This window comes from Dromiciops gliroides, chromosome 4, assembly GCF_019393635.1.
Source record: "Dromiciops gliroides isolate mDroGli1 chromosome 4, mDroGli1.pri, whole genome shotgun sequence".
Lineage (NCBI taxonomy): Eukaryota > Metazoa > Chordata > Mammalia > Microbiotheria > Microbiotheriidae > Dromiciops > Dromiciops gliroides.
This window is the reverse complement of record NC_057864.1, coordinates 75,607,761-75,632,259: the sequence shown is the minus strand read 5'-3', so window position 1 is coordinate 75,632,259 and position 24,499 is coordinate 75,607,761. Positions and strand designations below refer to the sequence as shown.

At 38.7% G+C, this 24,499-nt stretch overlaps 1 protein-coding gene across 1 annotated transcript in view; it reads right to left on the bottom strand.

Moving 5' to 3' along the window:
* RGSL1 (regulator of G protein signaling like 1) overlaps positions 1–24,499 on the bottom strand; it is a 68,745-nt gene that overhangs the window by 27,987 nt on the left and 16,259 nt on the right. The window contains 6 exon segments of the mRNA XM_044003129.1: positions 932–1,049; positions 9,306–9,499; positions 18,617–18,728; positions 19,320–19,430; positions 19,911–20,145; positions 20,791–20,853. Of these exon segments, the coding sequence (XP_043859064.1) occupies positions 932–1,049; positions 9,306–9,499; positions 18,617–18,728; positions 19,320–19,430; positions 19,911–20,145; positions 20,791–20,853 (833 nt within the window).

Here is a 24,499-nt window from a genome sequence, read left to right as displayed (position 1 = left end):
GATCCTAGTCCACATTTGCAAATTTATTACACACTATTCCCCTCTATGCAAACACACTACATTCCACACATTATACACAGACACACAGACACACACACACATATATATGAGAGTGGCAGTCGGGGAGGGTGTTTTGGTCAAGGAAATAACAGAGATGAATAGGGGGATTAACTGATATGTGTGCATAGGCATATGTACATATGTATACATATGTGTGTACATATGCACAGAATGCACACATACATATGCATTGTATACACTGTATATACACATATACATGTGTATATATGTATATGCACACATATATGTCTACATATTTTTTCTTTTTTAGAATGTAATTTTCTTGAGGGCAGGGATGATCTTGCTCTTGTATTTGTATCCCTAGCATTTAGCACCAGTGACTGGCATAAAGTAAGTGCTTAATAAATGCTTATTAATTCAGACACATCTTATCTGTCTGTGTCCTCTCCAAGTCTTTTTGTCCCGAAACAGCTTTACTTAGGGGGTGAGCATATTCTAAGGGTATAAACTCTAAATGCATATATCCACATATGTATATAGGTGTTGTATGTGTATAAATAAATAAATATGGTCATTCACCCATTCATTCATCAGGAGATACCCTCTATCTTTGTCCTAAATTGTTCTACTGTCTTTGCTGAACTATATCAAGGTCTGAAAGAAGTGGACTGAGATAAGTGTGTCAAAGCCTACATTCTATGGCCACTTTAATCCTCTGAGAAATGACCATAGAGGCTGGCACTGAGATAGATGGGCAAGGAAGGACCCAAGACCATTTTTTCATATCCTCCATTCAAGAGTCAAAGATAATGAGATGAAACCTGGCAATGAGATTAGATTCTATGACCTTGTGACTTAATGAAGTCAACAAATATTATATGAACTTATCCCTTCAGGCCATGCTACTTGCCATTTTTCGTCTAGGTATTTCAGCATTTGGTTCTGGGCCTGGATCAACATTGCCAAAGGAACTCGACGCATGTGAGAGATTTCTCTGAGGATAGGGGCAGCACACTGTAGTATGTCCTCTGTAAAGAACAAAGAAAGAGAAGGAAGAGATCAGGAAGCACCATATTCTTCTGCTGTGGTTTGCTTTCTTATTTGAGACACCCTCCCTTGACCTTTGACATTCCCAACCTTTACTTCCACCCAAGTCTGAGTACTCATCTTCTCTGAATCCCCTCAGCATTCACTTTTTATTTTTATTTTTATTTATTTTTTGAGGTATGGCAGGGTCAGGGCCTGTGATTTCATCCATATAAGGAAATACTAGTTTGGAGAAGTCTTCCACTTGTCTGTAACTTACAGGCTCTTATGGACTTGGGACACTGAAAGGTTAAGCAACATGCCTAATGTCAGATAGTATGTGTCCAAGGTGAGACTTGACTCTAGGTCTCTGAGAGAAATGATTACTAATAACCAATGATTTGGGGAGATGTAGCGTTCTCCTTCTTTTTCTAAAGTCCTAATTTCAAAGTTCAGGCTCTGAGGGAGATTACTGACAATGAAATTGAAGACCCCACCCAACCTTGTAAGGAATTTAATCTAATTCCCAGCTCCTGGTGTTTTGCTCAGGCTTGGGGTGGGAGTATAAATTCTTTGAATAGATTGCACAAGGCTGGGTGATTTAGAAGTAAATGACAGGGGCCGCTAGGTGGCGCAGTGATAGAGCACCGGCCCTGGAGTCAGGAGGACCTGAGTTCAAATCCGGCCTCAGACGCTTAACACTTACTAGCTGTGTGACCCCTGGGCAAGTCACTTAACCCCAATTGCCCCACTAAAAAAAAAAAAAAGAAGAAGAAGTAAATGACAATTCCCCAATTGAGAAATGGTCAAAGGATATAAACAGGCAGTTTTCTGATGAAGAAATCAAAGCTATCTATTGCCATATGAAAAAATGTTCTAAATCACTATTGATTAGAGAAATGCAAATTAAAACAACTCTGAGGTACTACCTATCATACCTATTAGATTGGCTAATTTGACAAAAAAGGAAAATAATAAATGTTGGAGAAGCTGTGGAAAAATTGGAACACTAATGCATTGTTGGTGGAGCTGTGAATTAATCCAACCATTCTGGAGAGTAATTTGGAATTATGCCCAAAGAACTATAAAGTTGTGCATACCCTTTGACCCAGCAATACCACTATTGGGTCTTTTCCGCAAAGAGATCATAAAAAAAGGGAAAAGGACCCACATGTACAAAAATATTTATAGCAAAGCACTGGCCTTGGATTCAGGAGGACCTGAGTTCAAATCTGGCCTCAGACACTTAACACTTACTAGCTGTGTGACCCTGGGCAAGTCACTTAACCCCTATTGTCTCACCAAAAAAAAATATTTATAGTTGCTCTTTTTGTGGTGGCAAGGAATTTAAAATTGAGGGGCTGCCTATCAATTGGACTATGGCTGAACAAGCTCTATTGTGCTGTAAGAAATGATGAGCAGGCAGATTTCAGAGAAGCCTGGAAGGACTTGTATGAACTGGTGATGAGTGAGATGAGCAGAACCAGGAGAACATAGTACACAGTATCATCAACATTATGTGTTGATCAACTGTGATAGACTTGATTCTTCTCAGCAATATGATGGTACAAGATAGTTCCAAAGGACTCATGATGGAAAATGCTCTCCAGATCCAGAAAAAAAAAAAACTGTGGAATATAGATGCTGATTGAACCATACCATTTCTTTTGTTTTTGGTGCTGTTGTTTTTCTTTTTTGAGGTTTTTCCTTTTTGCTATGATTCTTCTCTTATAACATGACTAATGCAGAAATGTGTTTAATGTTATTGTACATACATAACCTATATCAGATTACTTGTTGTCTTGGGGAGGGAGGGAGGGGAGACAGGGAGAAAAATTTGGAACTAGAAATCTTATAAAAACAAATGTTGAAAACTATCTCTACATGTAACTGGAAAATGATAAAATGCTTTTATAATTAAAAAAAAGAAGTAAATGACAAAAAGTCATAGCTCCTAGCCCCTTATTGAAATGGGTCTACCTCTCAATGTGATATTCAGAGTTGATCGTCACCCTCAGGAACACCTACTCTCCCAAGGGCATATAAACTGTAAACCCACTGCCAAAGAGTCCTCTTCGATCCAAGAGAGATGGCCAAATGGACAGTCCTTCTTTGAATAAAATGCTAGCATTATTAAGAAAATGATTAATTACCCAGAAATAATGTCTGTTAATCCTTTTAAATGTCCTCCTCCCTGACACCAGGCCCTTCCTCTACTCCACTTTTTCTCTCTTCCAGGCTTCTTTCTTAACTTGAAATGGCTTGACTCAAGGTGTGAGGGTATTCTAAAGTTGGGAATTCTACTCAAGTAGTTTTGTCCAGCTTAGCAGATAAGTCTGACTGAGATCTCTTTGACTAATATATTGCCATTTAGTTACACAAGGCAAGCCAGTTCACCATCCACTATCCCTTTTATGACTCATTGACACATGTATATTCACCCACCTTTCAATATGGGATAAATTTTCCCCTCTTGTGTACTCAGGAAATCTTTTTGGAACCATAGGTCTTTTCTCTTTTTCTGTCTTCTTCCCACCAATCCAACTAGCTTAAATATATATCCTTTCTGTTCTTATCATTCCTTCAATTCAGAGACATATTCAAGAGATAGCTTTATGTATCATTTAGATTGAACATAAACAACCAACTACTTAGCGTTTGTGGTTGTAATTTGTCCTTCATTTTTGGGCTTCTATCTCAAAGAGGACCAATGACATCACAAGCATGATGTTTTGATTTGCACACGGATTGGATTTAAGTGAGGCAGAGCTGGGCAAATTCATCAGCCTCACTCTATCTTAACAACAGAGTCATTAAAGTTTAGTGGCAATGCAAAAGTCAAGATGATTGGAAGTCCAGTGGCAACGCAAAAGTCAAGAAGACTGGTAATGGCCCAGTATGCAGTGGTTGACCAGTTAGCATTTATATAGAGTATAATTTAAACTATCTAAAACAAACTTTTCTAGATAGCCATGTTTTTAAGACAGTTCACTACTTTTAGCAACATATGTTTGTATAATTTTTAATTTTTTAACAAATACTTATTAAGCACTGAACTATGCATAAGATACTATGCTAGCTATTGAAAATACATAGATAAAAATAAAAACTCCCTCAATGAACTTTCTAGATAGAAATCTTTCTAGAAATACTCCATAAACTTCTCCAATGACTTAAACAGTATATGGAATAGAATTTAACCTCAGGTCTATGACTTTCATGAACTGATTGTTTCAGAGGAACTTGGGAAGATTTGTATTAATTGATGCAGAATTAAATAAGTTGAACCAGGAGAACAGTTTATACAATAAAAACAATATTATAAGGATAAACAATTTGAAAGATTTAGAAACACTGATCAATGCAATGACTAACCACAATTCCAAAGGACTCATAATGAAGCATATGACCCACTTCCAGATAAAAAGATAATGGACTCAGAATGCAGGTTGTGGTTTTTTGGACATGGCTAAATCATGTATTTGTTTTGCTTGAAGAGAAGAGTGCATTCATAGCAGAGAAGCTGCTAGTTGTGATTATGTGTTGGAATTTCAGGCATTATCATAAATTGATGGGGGATATTCTAAATCTGGAAGTTCACATCACAAAAATCTCTACCTACTCTTGTCTTTGTAAGGTGGTTCCTGAAAAGGGGTATTCTTCTTTTTTAAAAAAAAATTTCCTTTAAATAATGTTATTTTCCCCAATTACATGTAAAAACAATTTTTACCATTTAAAAAAAATGTTTTGTTTTAAATTCTATCCTTCCCTATCTCCCTGAGTTGGTAAGCAACCTGATTTAAGTTTTACATGTGCAATCATGTAAAACATTTCCATATTAGTAATTTTGTAAAAGAAAATGCGAAAAGAAGGAAAGGAGGGAGAGAAGGGAAGGAAGGAAAGAAGGAAAAAAGGAAGGCGGGAAAATAGTATGCTTCAGTCTTTAATTGAAAAACATCAGTTATTTCTCTGGAGGTGGATAACATTTTTCATTATGAGTCCTTTGGGAATGTTTTGGATCATTGTATTGCTGAAAATAGCTAAGTCATTCACAATTCTTCATTGTACTATATTGCTATTACTGTGTACAATGTCCTCCTGGTTCTGCTCATTTCACATTGCATTAGTTCATATAAGGCTTCCCAGGTTTTTCTGAAATCATCCTGCTCATCACTTTTTATAGCACAATAATATTCCATCACAATCGTATACCACAACTTGTTCAGCTATTCCTTCATTGATGGGCATTCTCTCTATTTACAACTCTTAACCACCACAAAAAGAGTTGCTATAAATATTTTCATACAAATAGGTTCTTTTCCCTTTAAAAAAAATCTCTTTGCAATACAGACCTAGTGGTGGTATTGCTGGATCAAAGGGTATGCATAGTTTTACAGCCTTTGGGGCATTTTTTCCCATATAGGCAAATCTATGATGATAAGGCAATTCTGAGATATCCCAGCATCCCTGTCTGGTAAAGACTGAGACTTTGTAAATCATGGACAACACTACTCTTCCTCTAGAGATTCTGGAGGAGCAGGCACAGATTGTTCACCAGGCAATACTGGTTATAGTAGTAGTGTCACAGTAAGAACCAGTGCATTCATTTCTCTTTGGCTACTCTCTTAAGGGGCATAAGCAATTGCAGCCCCAATCTTGCCTCAGTCTGCTAACCTAATGGTTTTCCTTGGTCAGTGAGAACTACCCTCTGAAGATTAAGCTCACATGTTCATGGCAGGTCAGGCACAGAAAGATTTCAATGATAATTAAAATTAGAAGGCATCATTATGAATGTCCTTTTTAGAAGAGAGGAGACTGTTGACATTTTATAGATGCTATAATGGAGATTTCTTAGTAGGGTTTGGGTATCCATATTTGAGTAACAGGTTAAAAACATGACAAGGCAGTTGATCACTGGAAGCTTATATTGATGAATTTTGATGGTCACAAGAATTTTGGGGCCAGGCAGAGGCAATATTAATGGTAATAATAAAGGATCAAATGAGAAATTAAGAAATTGACTAGAGGGTCTATAAACATGTCCAGAATTGGACATCTCACAGTTCAGCTAAGTGATCAGCTGGTTGGGAAGAATGATAGACAGAAAGAATTGGGGGTATGAAGAAAAATTTAAAAAGGGGCAAGAATCTGAAACCTGTGCAATTGTGGATAAGTAGGGGGTTCCAGGTCTCTTAGGCTATTGAAGTAACCATGTCATAAAAGTCTTTCCATTATTATGACCTGGACATTCAATTGTACAAAAGAACTTCTCAGGCAAGTATTTTCTACTAAGGGGTGGGGAAAATCCAACCAGAAATGAAGAGGGAATTTTTAATCAAGAGAGAAAGGTCCATTAGACCCAACAATTGTTGATTAACTGTCACCAACAGGCAAATAAGTGTAAGAGCCTTGAGAGTGGTAGGACCCCATCCCCCTATCCCATACCATTTGTTATACTTCTGGTGCATCCTTCACAGTCATCATACAGGGAATAAAATTTTATGAAGAAGGGGCCAGCTTTCGCCATCAACTGAAGCAGCCTTGTGGCTCAGGGGATAGAGAGTTGGGCTTGGAGCCAGGAAGACCTGAGTTCAAAGTCACTTTACTCTGTTTGCCTTAATCCACTGGAGAAAGAAATAGCAAACCCCTCCAGTATCTTTGCTAAGAAAGCCCCAAGGACAGTGCTATGCTATGGAAAAAACAACAGTGATGAAGAGTGAGACATGACTGAACAACATCCCCACAAACTTCCAATTGCCACTTACACTGCAGGTGGCTGAAGCAGTAAGGCACTATGATGGAGAAATGGGAGGTAGGATGTGCCAGACAAGTCAAAAAACCACTACCACTTTAGCCACCATCATTCCCCCTCAAACCCCAATTGGAACAGCTCTAAACACTGAGCCCAAGAACCTCTGGAATAGAAATTCTTCCAACCCAGTGCTCACAACCACCATCATCTATGAAGATATAGCCTGACAATTGCTCCTTTAGGTGCTATATTCATATCTATTTTCCTTGTCACCAAAGTCTTCAGTGTTGCTACGTGGTTCAACATTAGGAATGGCTAGATTTCATCAGCCAAAATGTAATTAAAAGAGCAATTATTATCAGCTTTGCTGCTGCACCCTAAAGACCAATGGACTTTTGTTTTTATGGGACACAGAGCTTAAACGTTTCTATGTGTTTTTCTGCCCCACTGAAATGTAGCTGAGAGCAGACACTGTCTTAATGTTCTGTTGTACTCCCAACACCTAGTACAATGAATGCTATGCACATAGTAAATGCTTAATAATTGCTTCATTCAGAACTAGGATTTAAAGTTAAGTTCTCTGCCTCTAAAGCCAGAGCTCTTTTCACTGCACCACCCATTGTGCTCTCTTCCCCCATCTATAGCAAGCAGAACTTTCAGGTAGTAAATTTTATCTTCTTAGAATTAGGGTTAGGGAGGAATGGATGACAGTATTTTGGACATGGTTCAGATATTCAGAAGATATCTGCTTATGCCTTTCAGGTTAGGTAATGTGCCTGAAACCTTTCAAAATTTGATTCATGAGCACTTGGCAGATATCAATAGATACGCTGAAGTAGTCTATCTGGACAAGATTTGTGCTTTGTCTAGGAATGGAGCTAACAAGTGTAAAAATCACAAAAATTTGGATTCTGTTAGCAGGAGTAAAGACCTGACAGTGTTTCCTAGGAGTAGAAAACTTCTCATACACAGTTTATTCCAGAGTATTGAAGACTGGGAATGATGCCAAAAAGAATGGTGGAAAAGGGGCTACTTTATGCACTGAAAATAGACTTCATAGTTATTCCCTTATTGTAATATCCCAAACCATGTTTCCTTCTCATTCTTTAAAAAAAATGGAGAAAAATGTCTCAAAGGATGCCTACCAGGGCAGCCTTGACTCAACATTTGTTGGGAAATTAGGATGGGCCAGAGTCCAAGATTGCTCCCCAGTCAAATGTTATTCCTATAAGTTGACTTTGTTAGAAAGAAATTACCTCATGATGGACTAGGAAAGACTAGCTCTCAAGGGGCCCTTGGAGACTTAGATATATCACTTGGACAGAATTTATTTCAAGGAGGCCAAATATAGTCTGGACTTGATGATGCCCGATTTTTTCCCCTCTTAGAAATTCATGTGCCTAGAATGTACAACACTCTAGACAAAGCTTTATCTTGAAGTTTGGGACCTGAGGATAAAGACATTCCCATGATGCCTCTGATTTTGGATTTGATTATTTGTGTAGTGAGTGGATAAAGTCAGAAATAGTTGGGTTTAAATTCCACCTCTGACACATACTAGTTCTACCCTTTTCCTGGTTATACTTCCCCAAATTTTGTTATATGGGAGGAGAGGAGACTGTAAGAAGGAATGCTGGCAGTATCATGATGAGGAAGAGTAGCAGAGTCACCAGTAGCTGAGCTCTGTCAGCACCATAGCTGGGGGAAGGCAGGGGGCTTGTAGCTGAGCTCTATTATGCTACCATCTCACTGGGATGTTTAAGGAGAAGGAAGAGTAGTGACTTCTGTTTATGGATAATTAGTCTACATTTAACTATATTCTCCTTTGGCAAATTTGATTATTTGTGGAGTAGGATTTACAATTACTAACCAGTAGCAAGGTGACTAAAATAGCAAGGTACTGAGCCTACATTTCCTCTGCCTGTCTGCTGTCTCGTGCTCAGTACTTTCTTGGTAATAGGGGCCAGTTTTCTAATACAGTTGAGTCTTTTATGATAAAGAAATTCAGAGATATCTCAAGTAGCAACTATCCCCATTACCCTTGGATCATGTTTAAGAGAGCCAGACATAGTACTTACCATATTAAACTAAAGTTCCTTTTACATTCATTGACTTTTCACCACATGCCACTTCTCTCTTCCTACCTGCCTCTCTTCTCAAATTTCATCTCTCAATGCCCTACACATAACCCCTTATCCCCATGATACATGGTGATAGTCTATCTCTGTGATCAATAGGCATTTTCCTTTCCTGGACTTCCTTATAGACACTAAGATTATCTACCTACTTATCTATCTATCTATCTATCTATCTATCTGTCTGTCTGTCTGTCTGTCTGTCTGTCTGTCTGTCTGTCCATCCATCCATCTATGTATTTGACTTGCATTGTGAGCTCCTCTTGAAGAATTCCATATTTGGAAAGGTTTGGAGAACTCCATACCCATTCTAGGAAACTTGGGAGAGAAGCTTATGAGGTGGGGATGGGGGGTGGGTTGAAGTTTCATACCAACATTAGTTTTACTGTGGATGAAAGTCTTGATGATGGCTTCAATGAGAGATTTTTGTAATTTCTCATTGGATTCACTGCAGACCCTCTGCATGGCAAGGATGAAATCCAGCAGATTCTCAGCCTTGTTTATTTTAAGGAATTCCTTGAAGTAATCCAAATGGATGGGGTGTTGGAGGACTTCCATTATACTCCTGCAAGACAAGAAGAAAGCAGCAGTGGCAGACACAATAGTTTTTTCAATAGGGACATAGGTTTTTATGGTATGACAGAGCATTGCATCTGGAGCCAAAGGCCTGAAATTTAGCTCCTGGCTTAGTCGCTTACTACCAGTGTGACTCTTGGCAAGTCAAATCAGTTTCTTTGAGCCTCTTTTTCCTTACCTGTAAAAAAATGATATTCTCCTTTTGTTAGCGGGACACTGGAGTAGGGACAGGAATGGAAGCCTTGAGGGAGCTTTAAGAAATGGATTTAGGTTTGGGGGAAGAACCAACACAATCTGTAATCTTCTTCGAGGAAAAACTTGAGTGTTTGTGCATCTTTCTCAAGTTTGGTCCAATCAACTAGGAACCCCAGGAAGGGGGAAGGGCAAGAGATTTTTTTTTCTTTTGTACTGTGACTACAAAAAGTTCTAAAAACAATTGGCAATATTGAAGGAGAAGAATCCATCTCTGTTAGCTGTAGTGAATGAGTGAAGGGGTGAAAGAGGACCCAAGAGGATTATATAAAGTTCAAAAGGCAAAAGATAGGTGCCTTTTTTTAAAAGGTGCTTCCAACTCTAGGATTCTCTGATTCTCTGAGTGTGTCTTGTATGACATTTCTTTATAATAGGAAGGGAAGTGAGACTAGGGTTAGGGTTGGGAATAAGGATGGTGGTGTCTAAAATGGGGAAGAAAGAAGCGGACACAAATGAATCTCAGGAATTGATACCATGACGAGAGGAAAATTTTGGTGAATAAATCAGTTTGGCTGGACTGAAATTAGTTTTATGAGGTTTGGTGTGCCAGACTGAGTAGAGTTTAGGTAGACTTGACAAGAGAAAGGGAAAAAGGCTTGTAGATCTAGAGTACGATGTCTTTGTCATCACGACCATGATCAATAACAAACACTTATTGAGCACCTTCTGCATGAAAGCATAGTACACCATGCTATGTGTTGAGGATTTTCTTTCTGGACTAGACCTCTGATTTCATCATTATAGGGGAGTTCTGACATAGCATACTGTAGCAACTCATTTGTAACTCTGTCTTTAAGAGTTGTCCAGGGCAATCACATAGCTCGCATTTGCCAGATGCAGATGTTATCCTAGGACTTCCAGTGTTCAAGGAAAGCTCTTATCTACTATGTCATGCTTCATTTCAATAAGATACAAGTGTTTGAGATACAATCCATATATATTTGGGGAGACTATACATACATATAGTATCTATCTTTCTATTTCTATCTCTAGCTAGCTATCTCTGACTTTCATCTATCTATCTATCTATCTATCTATCTATCTATCTATCTATCTATCTATCTATCTATCTATCTATCTGTCTGTCTATCTGTCTATCTGCATCATCGTGTGTGTGCAGATCAGTAAATAAGCATAAAGATACTTTAATAAAAAAGACAATATAGTATCTATGAAGTACCAAACTAATGGGTACAGATGATGGCAGAGGAGTTTGGAGGAGGAAGAGATCACAGAACATTAGGGCAGTCAAAGAAAGTATCATGAAGTTCAGAATTGAACTAGGTCTTGAAGAATAGATTAACATCAAATATTAGAGGTGTAAGGGATTTTAAAGGTAAACCAGCCCAATCCATATTTTAATGAGAATCCCCTCACAGTATCAGCAATGGATGGTCCTCTATCCTCTGCCTAAGGAATTCTAATGATGGGAAAACCTATTTATTCCTAATGTAGCACATGCCACTTTTGGACAGAGCCAATAGTTAGGAAGTTTTCCCTTAAATTGAAGCCCTTCCAACTCACATTGATTACTCTTACTTCTACAGAACATGACTACTTACCTTAAGTTATCTCTTCTATGGGTGAAACATCCCTAGTTCTTTCAACTAATCTTTGAATGTCACAATCACCATCTTTTGGAGGTGCATGTATATGCCAGCCTATGTCCTAGAATTTGGCACAAAGCATTGTACCCAGTATAAATGTGGTCTGACCAGGGCAGTATAAGTGAAGTTTAGATCCGTTGAGTGGAAGGAAATGCATTCCAGGTGTGGTAAAAAGTTTTAACAGTCAGTTAGATTTGAATATTCTACCATCCCTTTGATTTTTCTCATTGGAATATATTGGGACAGCATAACGTCCCGACTTAGAGGAATAGTTTACTCAATGGTCCTTCATAACATTATTGGTTTTTTCTTCATTCAGGCAGCAAAAAGTTTTTTGTATAATAGTCTAAGTGTGAATCTTTGGGAAAATACGTTTAATATAAGTAGAAATTTTATGCCTGCAATTGAAATACCTTTTAATACCACATCCATAGTTCATATGACTAAGGATTTTATTTTTGCTATTATCATTGTTATAATATGGGGGAAATTGTCACATATGGAGAGAGCCATCAAGATGGCTCTTTCTACTAGAGATGATCCAAGTTTAGAATCAGATCAGCAGAAACTGCTCCCCCTGCAGGAAACTATAGAACATACCAAAAAAGGAACACCAATTCAAGACAGAAAATATAGCCCCTTTAAACCAAGTGACTTGAGCGCATGGAAATCAATCATCCCTAGTTTTGAGAAAAATCCAAACACTGTAATTTCACAGTTAAGGACTATATTTAATATATACCAACCCACTTGGGCTGATGTTACTTGCCTTATGGAAACTTTACTGTCCCCAACTGAGATTACAGATATTATCTCAGCAGGAAATGCCCTTGTTGCAAAGGGTAAGGCCTATGTGGAATGGCCTCTAAAGGATCCAGAGTGGAATTATAATAATGATAGGGATTTCTAAAGATTAAAAGATGCTAGAGAAACACTTCTGAAGGGAATGGAATCTTGCTCTAGAAAACCAGAAAACTGGCAGAAATTTTTAAGCCTACCTCAGGAGGCTAATGAAAGACCAAACAGATTTTATGATAGACTTTGTGAGGCCACTAGACAGTACACCAGATTGGATCCAGTAGATTTAAGAGATTCCTATATCGTTCTCAACACATTTGTTTATAATTCACTGCCAGAAATACACAGATACTTTCTGACACAATGTCCAGACTGGAGAACTCTCACAGTAGATAGGATTAAGGAATCCAGTTTTCCAGACCAGAATCCAGTTTCCTCCTGATGACATCTTACCACTTCAAGAAGACAAGAGAACTCAGAGACTTTATATGTTTTGTTAGTTTTTACTATCTCCTTTCTGTTATAATATACACTATCTGTAACATGTACTCTCTGCAGAGGCTCTCTCTCCCTTTGCAAGACTATGTCAAAGCGTCAGTTCATGAGGACAAAAAAATCGCCCCTCTGGACAAAACTTTCCTCTCTTCCTTTTCTATATTGTTGTTCACATATTATTAGTTAGCAATAGTTATTATATTATTTTTACTGTTCCGTCAAGGAACAGTAAAGTTTTAACAGTTGGTTAGATAATGGAGAGATGCCAGTTTTTTTTTAGGACCACCCTTTTGGGGAGGAGACCAACAGCATGAGCTACGCACACCAGTCCGCCTGCAACCCACGCCAGATTGCCTGCTGAGCACTTGACTTCCGGGGTGCGAGCTTAAAAGGCAAGGAGAGAACGGAAGTGGGGCCTTTTTTTCCTTCTCTGCTGGTGTCCTGGCTGCGCTGCACAGACAGATGCTGACTGGAGTTTGACTCGGCCCGGCTCTTGGTTAACAGCACATGCTTGACTCGGTCTCTCTCCCCAAAGGTGGCCTTCGGCTTTTGGTGAGTTTTATACGGAATATAGACTAAGCCTAGACTTAAGACGATTTGTATTGTATTTCTACTTTCCTATCCTTCTAATCAACATCACCTTGTGACTACCATACATTAAAAGCTCTAACTAGAAAACCAGAAGCTTCTTCCATTTACTAGTCTGGGAGATAAATTAAGGGAAAGGTTAAGTAGGGGAGATTTGTGATCTAATATCCAATTTTAATCTCACACAGGCAAGGAGAAGAGCAAAGATAGAGACAGAAATGCAATTGATGAGATTAGAAAAGTATTAGTTTGGGTTGGAGATATACAATTAAATCCAGAGTGTTAGGGACTGTATGCCAGGCTAAGAAGTTTGGACTTGATTCTGCAGACAAATAGGAAACCATTGAAATTTTTTGAATAGGAAAGTATCTTGTACAACAGTGATGTTTTGGGAAGATTATCTGGCAGAATTGAAGGTGAGGGCTTTAGAAGAGAAAGGAAGATGCTTAAAGTGAACTAAGACGATGTCAGTGAATAGGATTTGGCTTTCTGGACAGTGACTTAAGGCATTAGAATGAAGAACATGTGGCTATGAAAGCATAGCATAGTAGAAAGAGCACAAGATTTGGGTATCAGAGGACCTGGGTTTGAATCCTGACTCTCTTCCTCTTTGACCTTAGAAAGTCACTTATTCTCTCTGACCTTCAACTTCCTCATCTAGAAAATAATCAAGTTGGCCTAGATGACCTCTGCTTCAAATATAGACCTATGATCCTCATCTATAATAGCATGGCTAAATCTAATGAAGCCCAGAGGAATGAAGGCATCTCCTTGGAGATCTGATTAGATCAATATACATTTTAAACTGAAAATGGCACAGAGGAGGAGGAAACTGCTCAGATACAACTTCTAAACCCAATTAGGTACATGAAGAAGGACATCTCTCTCTCTCTCTCCCATCAGAAAGAGAAATATAAATTTGTTTTAAATATAAATATAAATTTGTTTTAAAGATCTATACAACAATGCAGAGTGTGACTGAAAAACCATGAACTTGATATTTTAATGCTCAGCTATAAATGAAACTTCATAGGTATCACCAGAACTTAGTGGAATAGTTTTTATGATTGTTTTCTGGTAGGGCTAAAGATATTAAACACACAGGATGAAATGCAGAAGTGAGGACATATAACTCAGGATTGTTTTTAGACAAACAAAAAAGGATAGTGTTAAGAAGGCTAAAAGCTCGTCATGGGCTCAGGCTTTTGAAAAGTCCTAAGGGAAAAAAAAGGACTTACAAAGGAAAAAAATATATATCAGGGAAGAGTTGAACAAAGGAGTGCTTAGGGCCTGTGAAGGACTATTTATTTAAGGATAAGTATGGGTTCCCATGGCATCAAGGTAGCATGATGGAGAAAGCAGTAGGCCTGGAGTTAGAAGATCTAAGGTCACAAGCTGTGTGACCCTGGGCAAGTCAGTTTCTGGCTGCCTCAGTTTTATTAATTGTAAATGGAGATAATAATAGCACCTACTTTCCAGGGTTGTCATGAAAATCAAATGAGTTCATATTTATAGTGCCTGGCACATAATAGGTATTTAATAAATGTTGTCCCTTCCTCCTTCCCATACACAGAGACAGACACAAACTGAGTCAACAGAGGCCAGGACTTTATGCACCAGACCATGCTCCTGGTTTACCCCTACTCCCTACCCAAAGACAAACAGGGTTCCTACCAGCAATTCCCAACTTTCTTAGTTCATGTGCAGAACTCTCCACAATCTCACAAATGGAGACACAGGGGGTTAGAAACCCAAGACCACTGGGAGTAGTTGTCTTAGTTTGCTGTATCCCTTGTGTGGTGCTTCTGGAACAAATTCCAGACGCTCACGTAGATGAACTTGCCCTGCTTTCTCCTACCACCACGACAACGAAATAACTGGTAACAGCCAGAGGCAGGTGACCATTTGAATGGCCATTCTAGGGTTCCTATGGTGGTTGTTCTCAGATTGTTGTGTCACCAATGGGGTGAGGCTTTGCTGCCTCCATGTGTAGACATTCCTCTGTCTACTGATGAGTTACTATAGGAACACCTTTGCCCTTGCCTCTTAGGGCTATTCTGCTTGCTCAGGCTGCAGAGTGAGCAAATCACACAACTCATGTTGGATGACATTGAAATAGCAGACCAACTCAGTCAGTTAGCTTTAGTTCAACCAATGAACTTCTTGAAAGAGAACTGGCCCTGGCATCATAAGACCTGTTTTTCAGTCTCAGCTATTACATGCCTTCCCTCTAAAATAACCTACCATTTATCCTGTACATATCTTGTGTGCACATAATTATTTGTTCATGTTTCCTCATTTAGAATGTGAGCTCCTTGAGGCTAAGGGCCATTTTTTGGCCTCTCTTTGTATCCCCAGAGTTTAGTACAGTGCCTGGCACATGGTAAGAGTTTAATAAATTCTTGTTGACTGGGTGATGACAGAAAAAGTCATTTGACCTATCTTACTGAATGTCACTTTCCTTCTCTGTTGAGTGGGGACAAGGATGTGAGCATTTGCTCGACAGGCTTGTTGCGAAGGAAGTGGTTTGTAAATCTTCAGGGGTTATACAAATTGAAACTCAAGATAAGTTAGGAGATGATCCAGGAATGCTTAACTGCCCTAGGTTGGTTCATCTGGGTCAGATGAATTCAATCCTAGGGTGCCCAAATAATAGGGGGCATTTATATAGTGCTTTAAGTTTTGCAAACAGCTTTCCCTACATCATCTCTTTTGATCTTCACAATAATCTCATGAGGAACTATTATGTATCCTCAGTGCTTAGCACAGTGCCTGTGCTTGGGAGGTACTTGGTAGGTATTTAGTAGGTACTAAAAATATTTATTGGATTGAATTAAATCAAGTACTAATAGGTATTACATTTTCTTTTACAGAGAAGAAAGCGATGCTCAGAAAAACTAAGCAATTTGCTGCATGGTCAACACAGCTAGGAGATTGGCAGAGATAGGATTCAAAACTGCTTTCTTGATTTCAAGTCTAAGATTCTTCCCATTCTACCACATGACTCCCTGAAATAACTTATGTATTTTGTTTTATTTTATTATTATGTTTTTGGTGGGGCAATGGGGGTTAAGTGACTCAACCAGGGTCACACAGCTAGTAAGTGTCAAGTGTCTGAGGCCGAATCTGAACTCAGGTACTCCTGAATCCATGGCCAGTGCTTTATCCACTGCACCACCTAGCTGGCCCACTTAGGTATTTTATTGCTATCTGTGATCTCTGAGGAAACAGGGATGAGGAGAAAGACCCCAAGGGACCAGAGATAATAAAAGGCTTCAATTTCTGACAAGAAAGCAAGAAGATTCCGAAAACCACCACCACAACAAAAACACCATAACAACAAAAAGGAAAGGACCGGTAGAAGAGAGTTTGTGAATGATTAGAAAAGAAAAATGTGACTTTGACTAAAATGGATTTGCCAGGAAGGCAGGACATATTTTAAAACATTTAATATTTATTTTTTCCCAATTATATGTAAAAACAATTTTAACATTCTTTTTTTTTCTTCAAATTTTAGTTCCAAATTTGCTTTCTCTTTCCCCTCCCCAGCATTGAGAATGTAAGCAATATGACAGAAGTTATACATATGTAGTCATGCAAAACACACTTCCACATAAGTCATGCTGTGAAAGAAAACACAGACAAAAACACCTCAAGAAAAATAAAGAAAAAGTATCTTCAATTTGCATTCAGGCTCCAGAAGTTCTTTCTCTGGAGATGGTCAGCAACTTTTATCATAAATCAGAATTCCCTTGGATGATTGTATTGCTGAGAATAACTAAGTTATTCATGGTAAATTTTCATACAATACTGTTGTTCCTGTGTACAATGTTCTTTTGGTTTTGCTCATTTTACATTGCATCAGTTCATATAAGTCTTTTCAGATTTTTCTAAGAGCATCCTACTCAATTTTTATAGCACAACAGTATTCCATCATAATCATATATAACAACTTGTTCAGCCATTCCCGAGTTGGTGGACATCCTCAATTTCCAATTCTTTGCCACCACTTAAAGAGTTGTTACAAATGTTTTTGTGTATACACACATATGTGTGTGTGTCCCTTTCTCTTTTCTTTTAGCCATGAATAAGACTATGGCTATTACTATGAAGACTACTACTACTACTACTTCTGCTACTTCCACCACTTCCACTACTACTATAACTAGCTAAGTTTTATATAGCACCTAACAAGTGCTAGGAACTGTGTTAAGTACTTTGTAATTATGATCTCATTTAATCCTTGGGTGAAAAATATGCTTCTAGCACTTACTAATAGCATGACCATGGACAAGTCATTTAAGTCTCAGTTTCCTCATCTGTAAAATGAAGATAACTTCTGGAGTTCTTGTCTCATGGGGCTGTTGTGAGGATATAATAATAAAGTATAAATAAATTATCTCATAAATCTTGAAGCTCTATATATCATATCTTAATTATGTAGCGTTCAGAAGGAATTAATCCATTTAGCAAACCCTTATTCAGCACTCTCTCTATGGTGGGCACTGTAACAGGCTCTGAGAGAAAAATGGGTGACATTAACATTCTTCTGCCTTCTGTCCTAGTCAGGACAATCTGGTGATTTGCCTTCTGAACCTTCTTTTTTTTTCTTTTCTTTCTTTCTTTTTTTTTTTAAGTGAGGCAATTGGGGTTAAGTGACTTGCCCAGGGTCACACAGCTAGTAAGTGTTAAGTGTCTGAGGCCGGATTTGAACTCAGGTACTCCTGACTCCAGGGCCGGTGCTCTATCCACTGCGCCACCTAGCTGCCCCCCCCAACCTTCTTAAGAAATGGAATGTTTCAAACATGGAATGGATTGCCACAGAATGAAGTCAATTCCCCATTACTGGAGGAGGAGTTATCATCTTTAAGCAGGGGATTGTGATGATCTCCTAGATTACATCACTTCTTTGTTCCCTTTCACATCTACTCCTTTATATTTCTACGATTCCCTGATGCATCCAAGGGAAGAATGGCTTCAGGTAGAAGGCAATCACAGCTCTCCAGATGAGGAGTAGCAAGGGCCTTGATTAGTGTGGAAACAATGGGAAGGGACATCATGACTAGACACTGTCAAAGTGAGAATCCAGGTGACTTATAGAATGTGAGAGGCAGGTGAAAGGGAAAGAATCAGGAAGGATTCTAAGGCTTTGAGTCTGACTAGGAGAATGGTAACACCATTAATATATACAGAGGTAGGAAGTTTAGAAAAATAAATGGAAGTATCAGACCTATCAGGGGAAGTACTGGTATCAGACATATTAAGTTTATTGGTATCAGATCATAGAAGGATCAAAACAAAGTGGAACTCAGGAGAGAGGTCAGGCCTGCAGAGGTACAGGATATATAGCAAACTCTATTTCTTACCTGGGTCTCAGTGAGGGTTTCCTTAAAATACCGCTTCCCTTCTTGAGGAAGGATAAGGTACTCGGTAATTGTAAACGAGAGGGTGTCTTCTTAGGTGCTTCCACTGGCTTTCCTAATGGGAAATTAGAAGCATTATAAGATTTTAAAACTTGAGAACTCCTATAGTTGCACAACAATGGTTGGGTGAAATTGACTAAATGAGGGTTTGTCAAAGGGAGAGTGGAAGGCTGAAGAGGAAAGGAGTGAGAAATTAGGGGAAAGTCATGGTACCATGGCACCATCACCAAAGAACAAGAGATTGCCAGTGGAAAAGAGGGCTACCTGTAGCTGCAGAAGAATCTGGAAACAAGTAATACAGGAAACATTTTTAACTTGGACCACTTCTAGCTACCTTTCTCTTTAAACCAATTTGCATACAGAAGAGGAAGACTAACACCCCTAGATTTGGTGGCCAACTTATTATAACCATAATTCTCAATTAATTATGTGTATTTAAATGCATAGATGACCTCATGTCCATGATGCCTACTCTAGTTAGGTATAGAGTAGAGAAGACAGGGTATCTTCCCCCAAGGACATTGCCTACAACCAATGCCCCTCTAAAACAAAACAGCTCCACCGTGAGCTGATGTGCTTTGAATTGGGTACTCTCTTTCTTCTCCCTCAGGATTTAAGCCTTACTTCCTGGAGTTTTGGCACTCACCTATAATTATAGGTTTCTTTTCACAATACTTCTTAAAGTCTTCACTCATTCTCTCTATGGCTAGCTTTGGGTTCTTTCTGCATAGCTCTTCAAAACCCATTTTCCTTGTGTCTGTCAAAGGAGGAGAGGATTCGGGGGACAGATTGCTTACCAATAATGAGCTCAAAAGCTGATCGATGTTGGCCTGGTGAAAATTTTCCATTAAAATGCATTACATTTTTACATATTATATATATAAATATTATAAGTATATATTTCATCTGCATATGTATGTGTTTTTTATATGTTGGAATGGGATGTCTGTATATCAATACATGTGGACCCACAGGGACCCCATATCTAAGTTATAGGTAAGGGACATAATCCAGAGACCTGATGGAGATTAAGGTTCTACTCCTCTAGGACCTACAAAAATAATTATCAATACAGGGCAAAGGGTCACAGAAAAGAGAACATGAGGATTCTGAGCTGATTCAGAAACCACATTAATGTTTTGCTTCACAAAAGTTTTCATATTATTCCAATACTGTGGCATGAGCCCCTCTTTCTCACCTGACTGTGGCTCCCAAACACAGAGACTAACGATTTTACCTTCCCTATACACTGAAGGCTGTAGTTCCAAATGGAGCGATCCTCCTCTTTTCAGGTCCTGCGTCGCTATCATTTGCCAGTGTGTGTCTGTGAGTGCTTCCATGTCTTCCAGGGTGGACAAGCCCTGGCACAACACCAGGGATTCCTGTATCCTCTTACACAATAGAACATACTCCAGGTTGTCCAAGTGTTCCTTTTCTTTCTGTCTCTTGCTTTCACTGGTATTGGTTTGAGACTAATAGAAAGAGGTGGTGAGTTTGCCACAAGAACAGGAGACCACACCAGAGACAGTTTCCTTCTGGTTCAACCCTCCAGGCTGACATATGCCAATTGTGTCAAAATTGAGAAGAGTAATCCCCCCTTTGCATAAGTTCCCTCTACCTCCACCTCACCATTGGACCCAGTTCCTATAAGAAGTGAAATTTTGGGGGCGGCTAGGTGGCGCAGTGGATAAAGCACCGGCCCTGGATTCAGGAGTACCTGAGTTCAAATCCAGCCTCAGACATTTAACACTTACTAGCTGTGTGACCCTGGGCAAGTCACTTAACCCCAATTGCCTCACTAAAAAAAAAAAAAAAGTGAAATTTTCCTGGTCTGCAAGTCTGTGGAGGAAAAAAGTTGGGGGCAATGTGTATGAATTGGAATTGTTTTAAAGAAAGAGAGAACACTCAATTCCTTTTATGCTGGACATCATGACCTGCTATTCATCCCTGAAACACAAGTGAGTATCTCAATTCCTTTTGTTGAAACCACAAAAATATAAAATTTTAGGTTGCCAGATAAACAGTCCATGGCAGAACAGCCATCTCCTTTGTGCAAACACTCACATCAGTCCCCTAGTACCTACTTCACCCAAGGCCAACCCCTTAGCCCCTCCTACCACAAAGATGAGAAACCAGTGGTCATCAAGATCAAGGAAGTCGTCAAACAAGGAAGCAAGAATCTAAAACCCAAACACAAAATATGAGGTATTGAAACAAGTGTTGTATATGGTGGGCCAGAAGTCACAAATATTTAATAACTCCTTTATTTTTTGTTTATCATTTACAACACCATAGCATCATAAATAGTATATATAGGAAATGAATTTACATTAAGTGTGAAAAATCAAATCTTGTAAATGGCAAAAAGTAAAGAAAAAATACTTTTCAAAAAGCTATTAAAACATAAGACTACTTCCTGACTTTTGACCCAACCTGTATTTTCTGGCCTCTAGGGCTTAAATTCACCTGGGATAATAACAGTAGTAGTAGTAGTAGTAATAATAATACTAATAACAATAACAATAATAATAATAACAACAACAACTAATATGTACATGGTGGTTGACAATATAAAATACTTTACATACATCATCTTATTTAAATAGGCTATCTTTTTTTTTCAGGAAACTTAATTTGGAAGAAAAACTCAACTGTGATCAACAATACTAGCCACTCCCATTCCTTTGCCTCTACGATGACACTTTATTCAGAAAGTCTCCAAGCCTCAGCTAATTACTGTTTACAAAAAGGATGGCATTTTGTGTTAAATTGCTGAAAAAACAATAATAAAAGCAAGTCGGAGTTTTGCACATATGGGATAACAGGTTGCTGTGAGACTCAGAAGAAAAGATGCACTTTTTAGTGTTGTGAACTTGGAAACAGAAGTCTTGGGTTCAAGTTCTATTTCTCACACTTTGGAGAATTACTGAATGGAATAGTTGGCTAGTCCAGCCCATCTTTGAGCCAGGATTGCCTCTGTAGCCTACCTGGTAAGTGGCCATCCACTTTTACTTGAAGATCCCTAGCAAGGGGACCCCACTCCTTCTGGAAGTAGCCCTTTCCACTTGAAGAGAGCTCAGATGTTAAGAATTTTCTCCCCTTGGACATGGCCTCTGTAACTTCCTGCTAGTCATTCTGGCTTCTGGGGTCAAGAGTAGCTACAAAAAAACCATTAGAATGCGGGCAAGCAGCTATCATAGCTTTCTGAAGTCTTCTGTTCTTTAAGCTAAAAATCTCCTGCTCCTTCGGCTGACCCCCTTATACATGAACCTGAGACTACTACTAGATATGTAGATATAAGCAGTAGACTTCAACTCTGTGAGTCTCCATTCTTCATTTGTAAAACGAGAGTAATATCTACAATGTCTATCTTACAGTTGCAAGCAAAGTCCTTTGTAATTCTAGTACACTTTGTTAAAAGGGAATACATTACGCATCCCAGCATGCCTCTCTGTTGAAGTGTATTTAAACCCTGCCCCATCTGTCCCTTTGTGGGCATTCCTACATTCTAGTGTAGGTGTCCTGAATTGCAATTCCCTTGACTCAATTAAAGACCCTTGTTGCTACTTTGGTAGTCTTCTTTACTTCAGGCTGATATATCTGATGCCAGAAGTGGAATTCTAAGAATCCTGTTTGCCAGCTACCATTTTCAACTTTGGGTGTCTGGTACCATCACAGGACCCCTTGTATCCAGTCTGGATTTGATTTGGTGGTCTGGCTTGGGTATGTAATCTCTTGAATTTCTGAGCTCCTGTCCTTTTTCAGTTGAGTTCCTGGATTTTTGATTGAGGGTGTGTTAAAAGACCTACGGGCAATTTTGGGTCTGTTCCAACAGGTCCCCCCAAAGGGATGACTGCCAGGTATATGTTTTCTATGGAGTGCTATTTGTGTGTATTCAGGTGTGTGTGAGAGATAGCATGGGTTCTGGAAACACCTAGTAAGGGCCAAAACTGAGAAGGGCAACATGCTTGTGAAAAAAGGCTGGTAACTGAAAAACCTAGCTAGTAAGCGAATATTGGGGCCACTGTCTCACAGTCTGCAGTTGTGTGCATAGAGCTTAGAAAGAAAACACTTTGCCAGCAAATCTCTCTCTGTGTGTCTTGTGATTTATTTTTAGTTCTTTAAGTCTTCAGACCAAGTCTCTTTCTCTTTACATTCCTGAAATCTGAGGAAGCTGTGGGGAACGTGGAAGCAGAGACAGATAAGAAATAAATTGTATGATTTTTTTACATTGTAGACCAAATTAGAAACTGAGTTTGTAACTGAAATTCAAGTTCTCTACTGTGAATAAATGTTAACTCTTTCCTGGTTCATAGAAAAGAGAAAAGTCTCTGTAAATTAAATGAATTATTTTATTAAAAAAATCTCAAAAATTAAAGTAGAACAACTTTTTGAATTGGAGTTTTGAAATGAGAAATTTTGCTGTAAATTATGAGACTCTTACCCATTTTAATAGTAGATGATGTATTTGAATTTTATTAACAATGGAGCCTTTTTGGTTTTTTCCTTTTTTTGAGGGGCAATGAGGGTTAAGTGACTTGCCCAAGATCACACAGCTAATAAGTGTCAAGTGTCTGAGGTCAGATTTGAACTCAGGTCCTCCTGAATTCAGGGCTGGTGCTTTATCCACTGCACCACCTAGCTGCCCCCTGTATTTGAATTTTAAAGAACTGTTTTGCTTCTTGACCACAAAAGAGAAACTTATTTAAGAAAGTGTTATGGGGTTGGGACATATCAAGGAATTTGGGACTATTAAAGTTTAAACTGGCCTACTATCTAAAGGACAAACACACCTTGAGAAGTAAGAGAGACATGCCTGCTTCCTTGATCAGCCCTAGGGGACAGAGATTAACTCCAGAAGTCCAGACCACCACCTCCCATTCAAGCCTTTCTCCCACTTCTAAAGGGAACTTTTCATTGTCAGGTGGTGATCACCCCATCTACCATCTATAAAAGCTTTTGTCTTCTGTTTGAGGAGAAATGTATTTTTTAGAGAATCATGTCTCTAAACCATTTTCTCCCCTCCAGAGTCTATCTCGCTTGCTTCCTTTCTCTAGCACCGAAATAAAAGATTATTTTATTCTAGTTGAATTTGTGTGCAAGAGGGTGTAATTCTTTAAAGAGAAATACCCAAGGACCCCCACATCACCAATTTCCCCTGTGACAGAAAGTAACTTGAAATATATATGATATTTATTCAGAAACATTCTTTGTGTTACTTCTGTGAATACAGAACTTATACCAGAACTTAATTGTTAATTGTTATTTGAATGGACAAAGTTTTTGTAAGATAATTACTGAAAGCATCTTAAAGGAATTGGGGTGCTTCCATTTTTTATAGGGGATAACAGAATTGGAACAAAATAAACAGAATTTTAAGGGAAGGAAAAGAAGGTTTGAGTATGTTGACAGAAAGGTTTGAAGGAACTTTTGACTTTAAGTGAGAAGGTTATGTAAAACTTCATGTGTTTATTTTATTGGGAACTATAATAAAAAATTCTAGCTTGATTTAGAAGTATATGGGGGGGTGGCTAGGTGGTGCAATGGATAGAGCACCAACCCTGGAGTCAGGAGTACCTGAGTTCAAATCCGGCCTGAGACACTTAACACTTACTAGCTGTGTGACCTTGGGCAAGTCACTTAACCCCAATTGCCTCACTAAAAAAAAAAAAAAGTATATAGGGGAGGGGGCAGCTAGGTGGTGCAGTGGATAAAGCACTGGCCCTGGATTCAGGAGTACCTGAGTTCAAATTCGGCCTCCTCAGACACTTGACACTTACTAGCTGTATGCCCCTGGGCAAGTCACTTAACCCCCATTATCCCGCA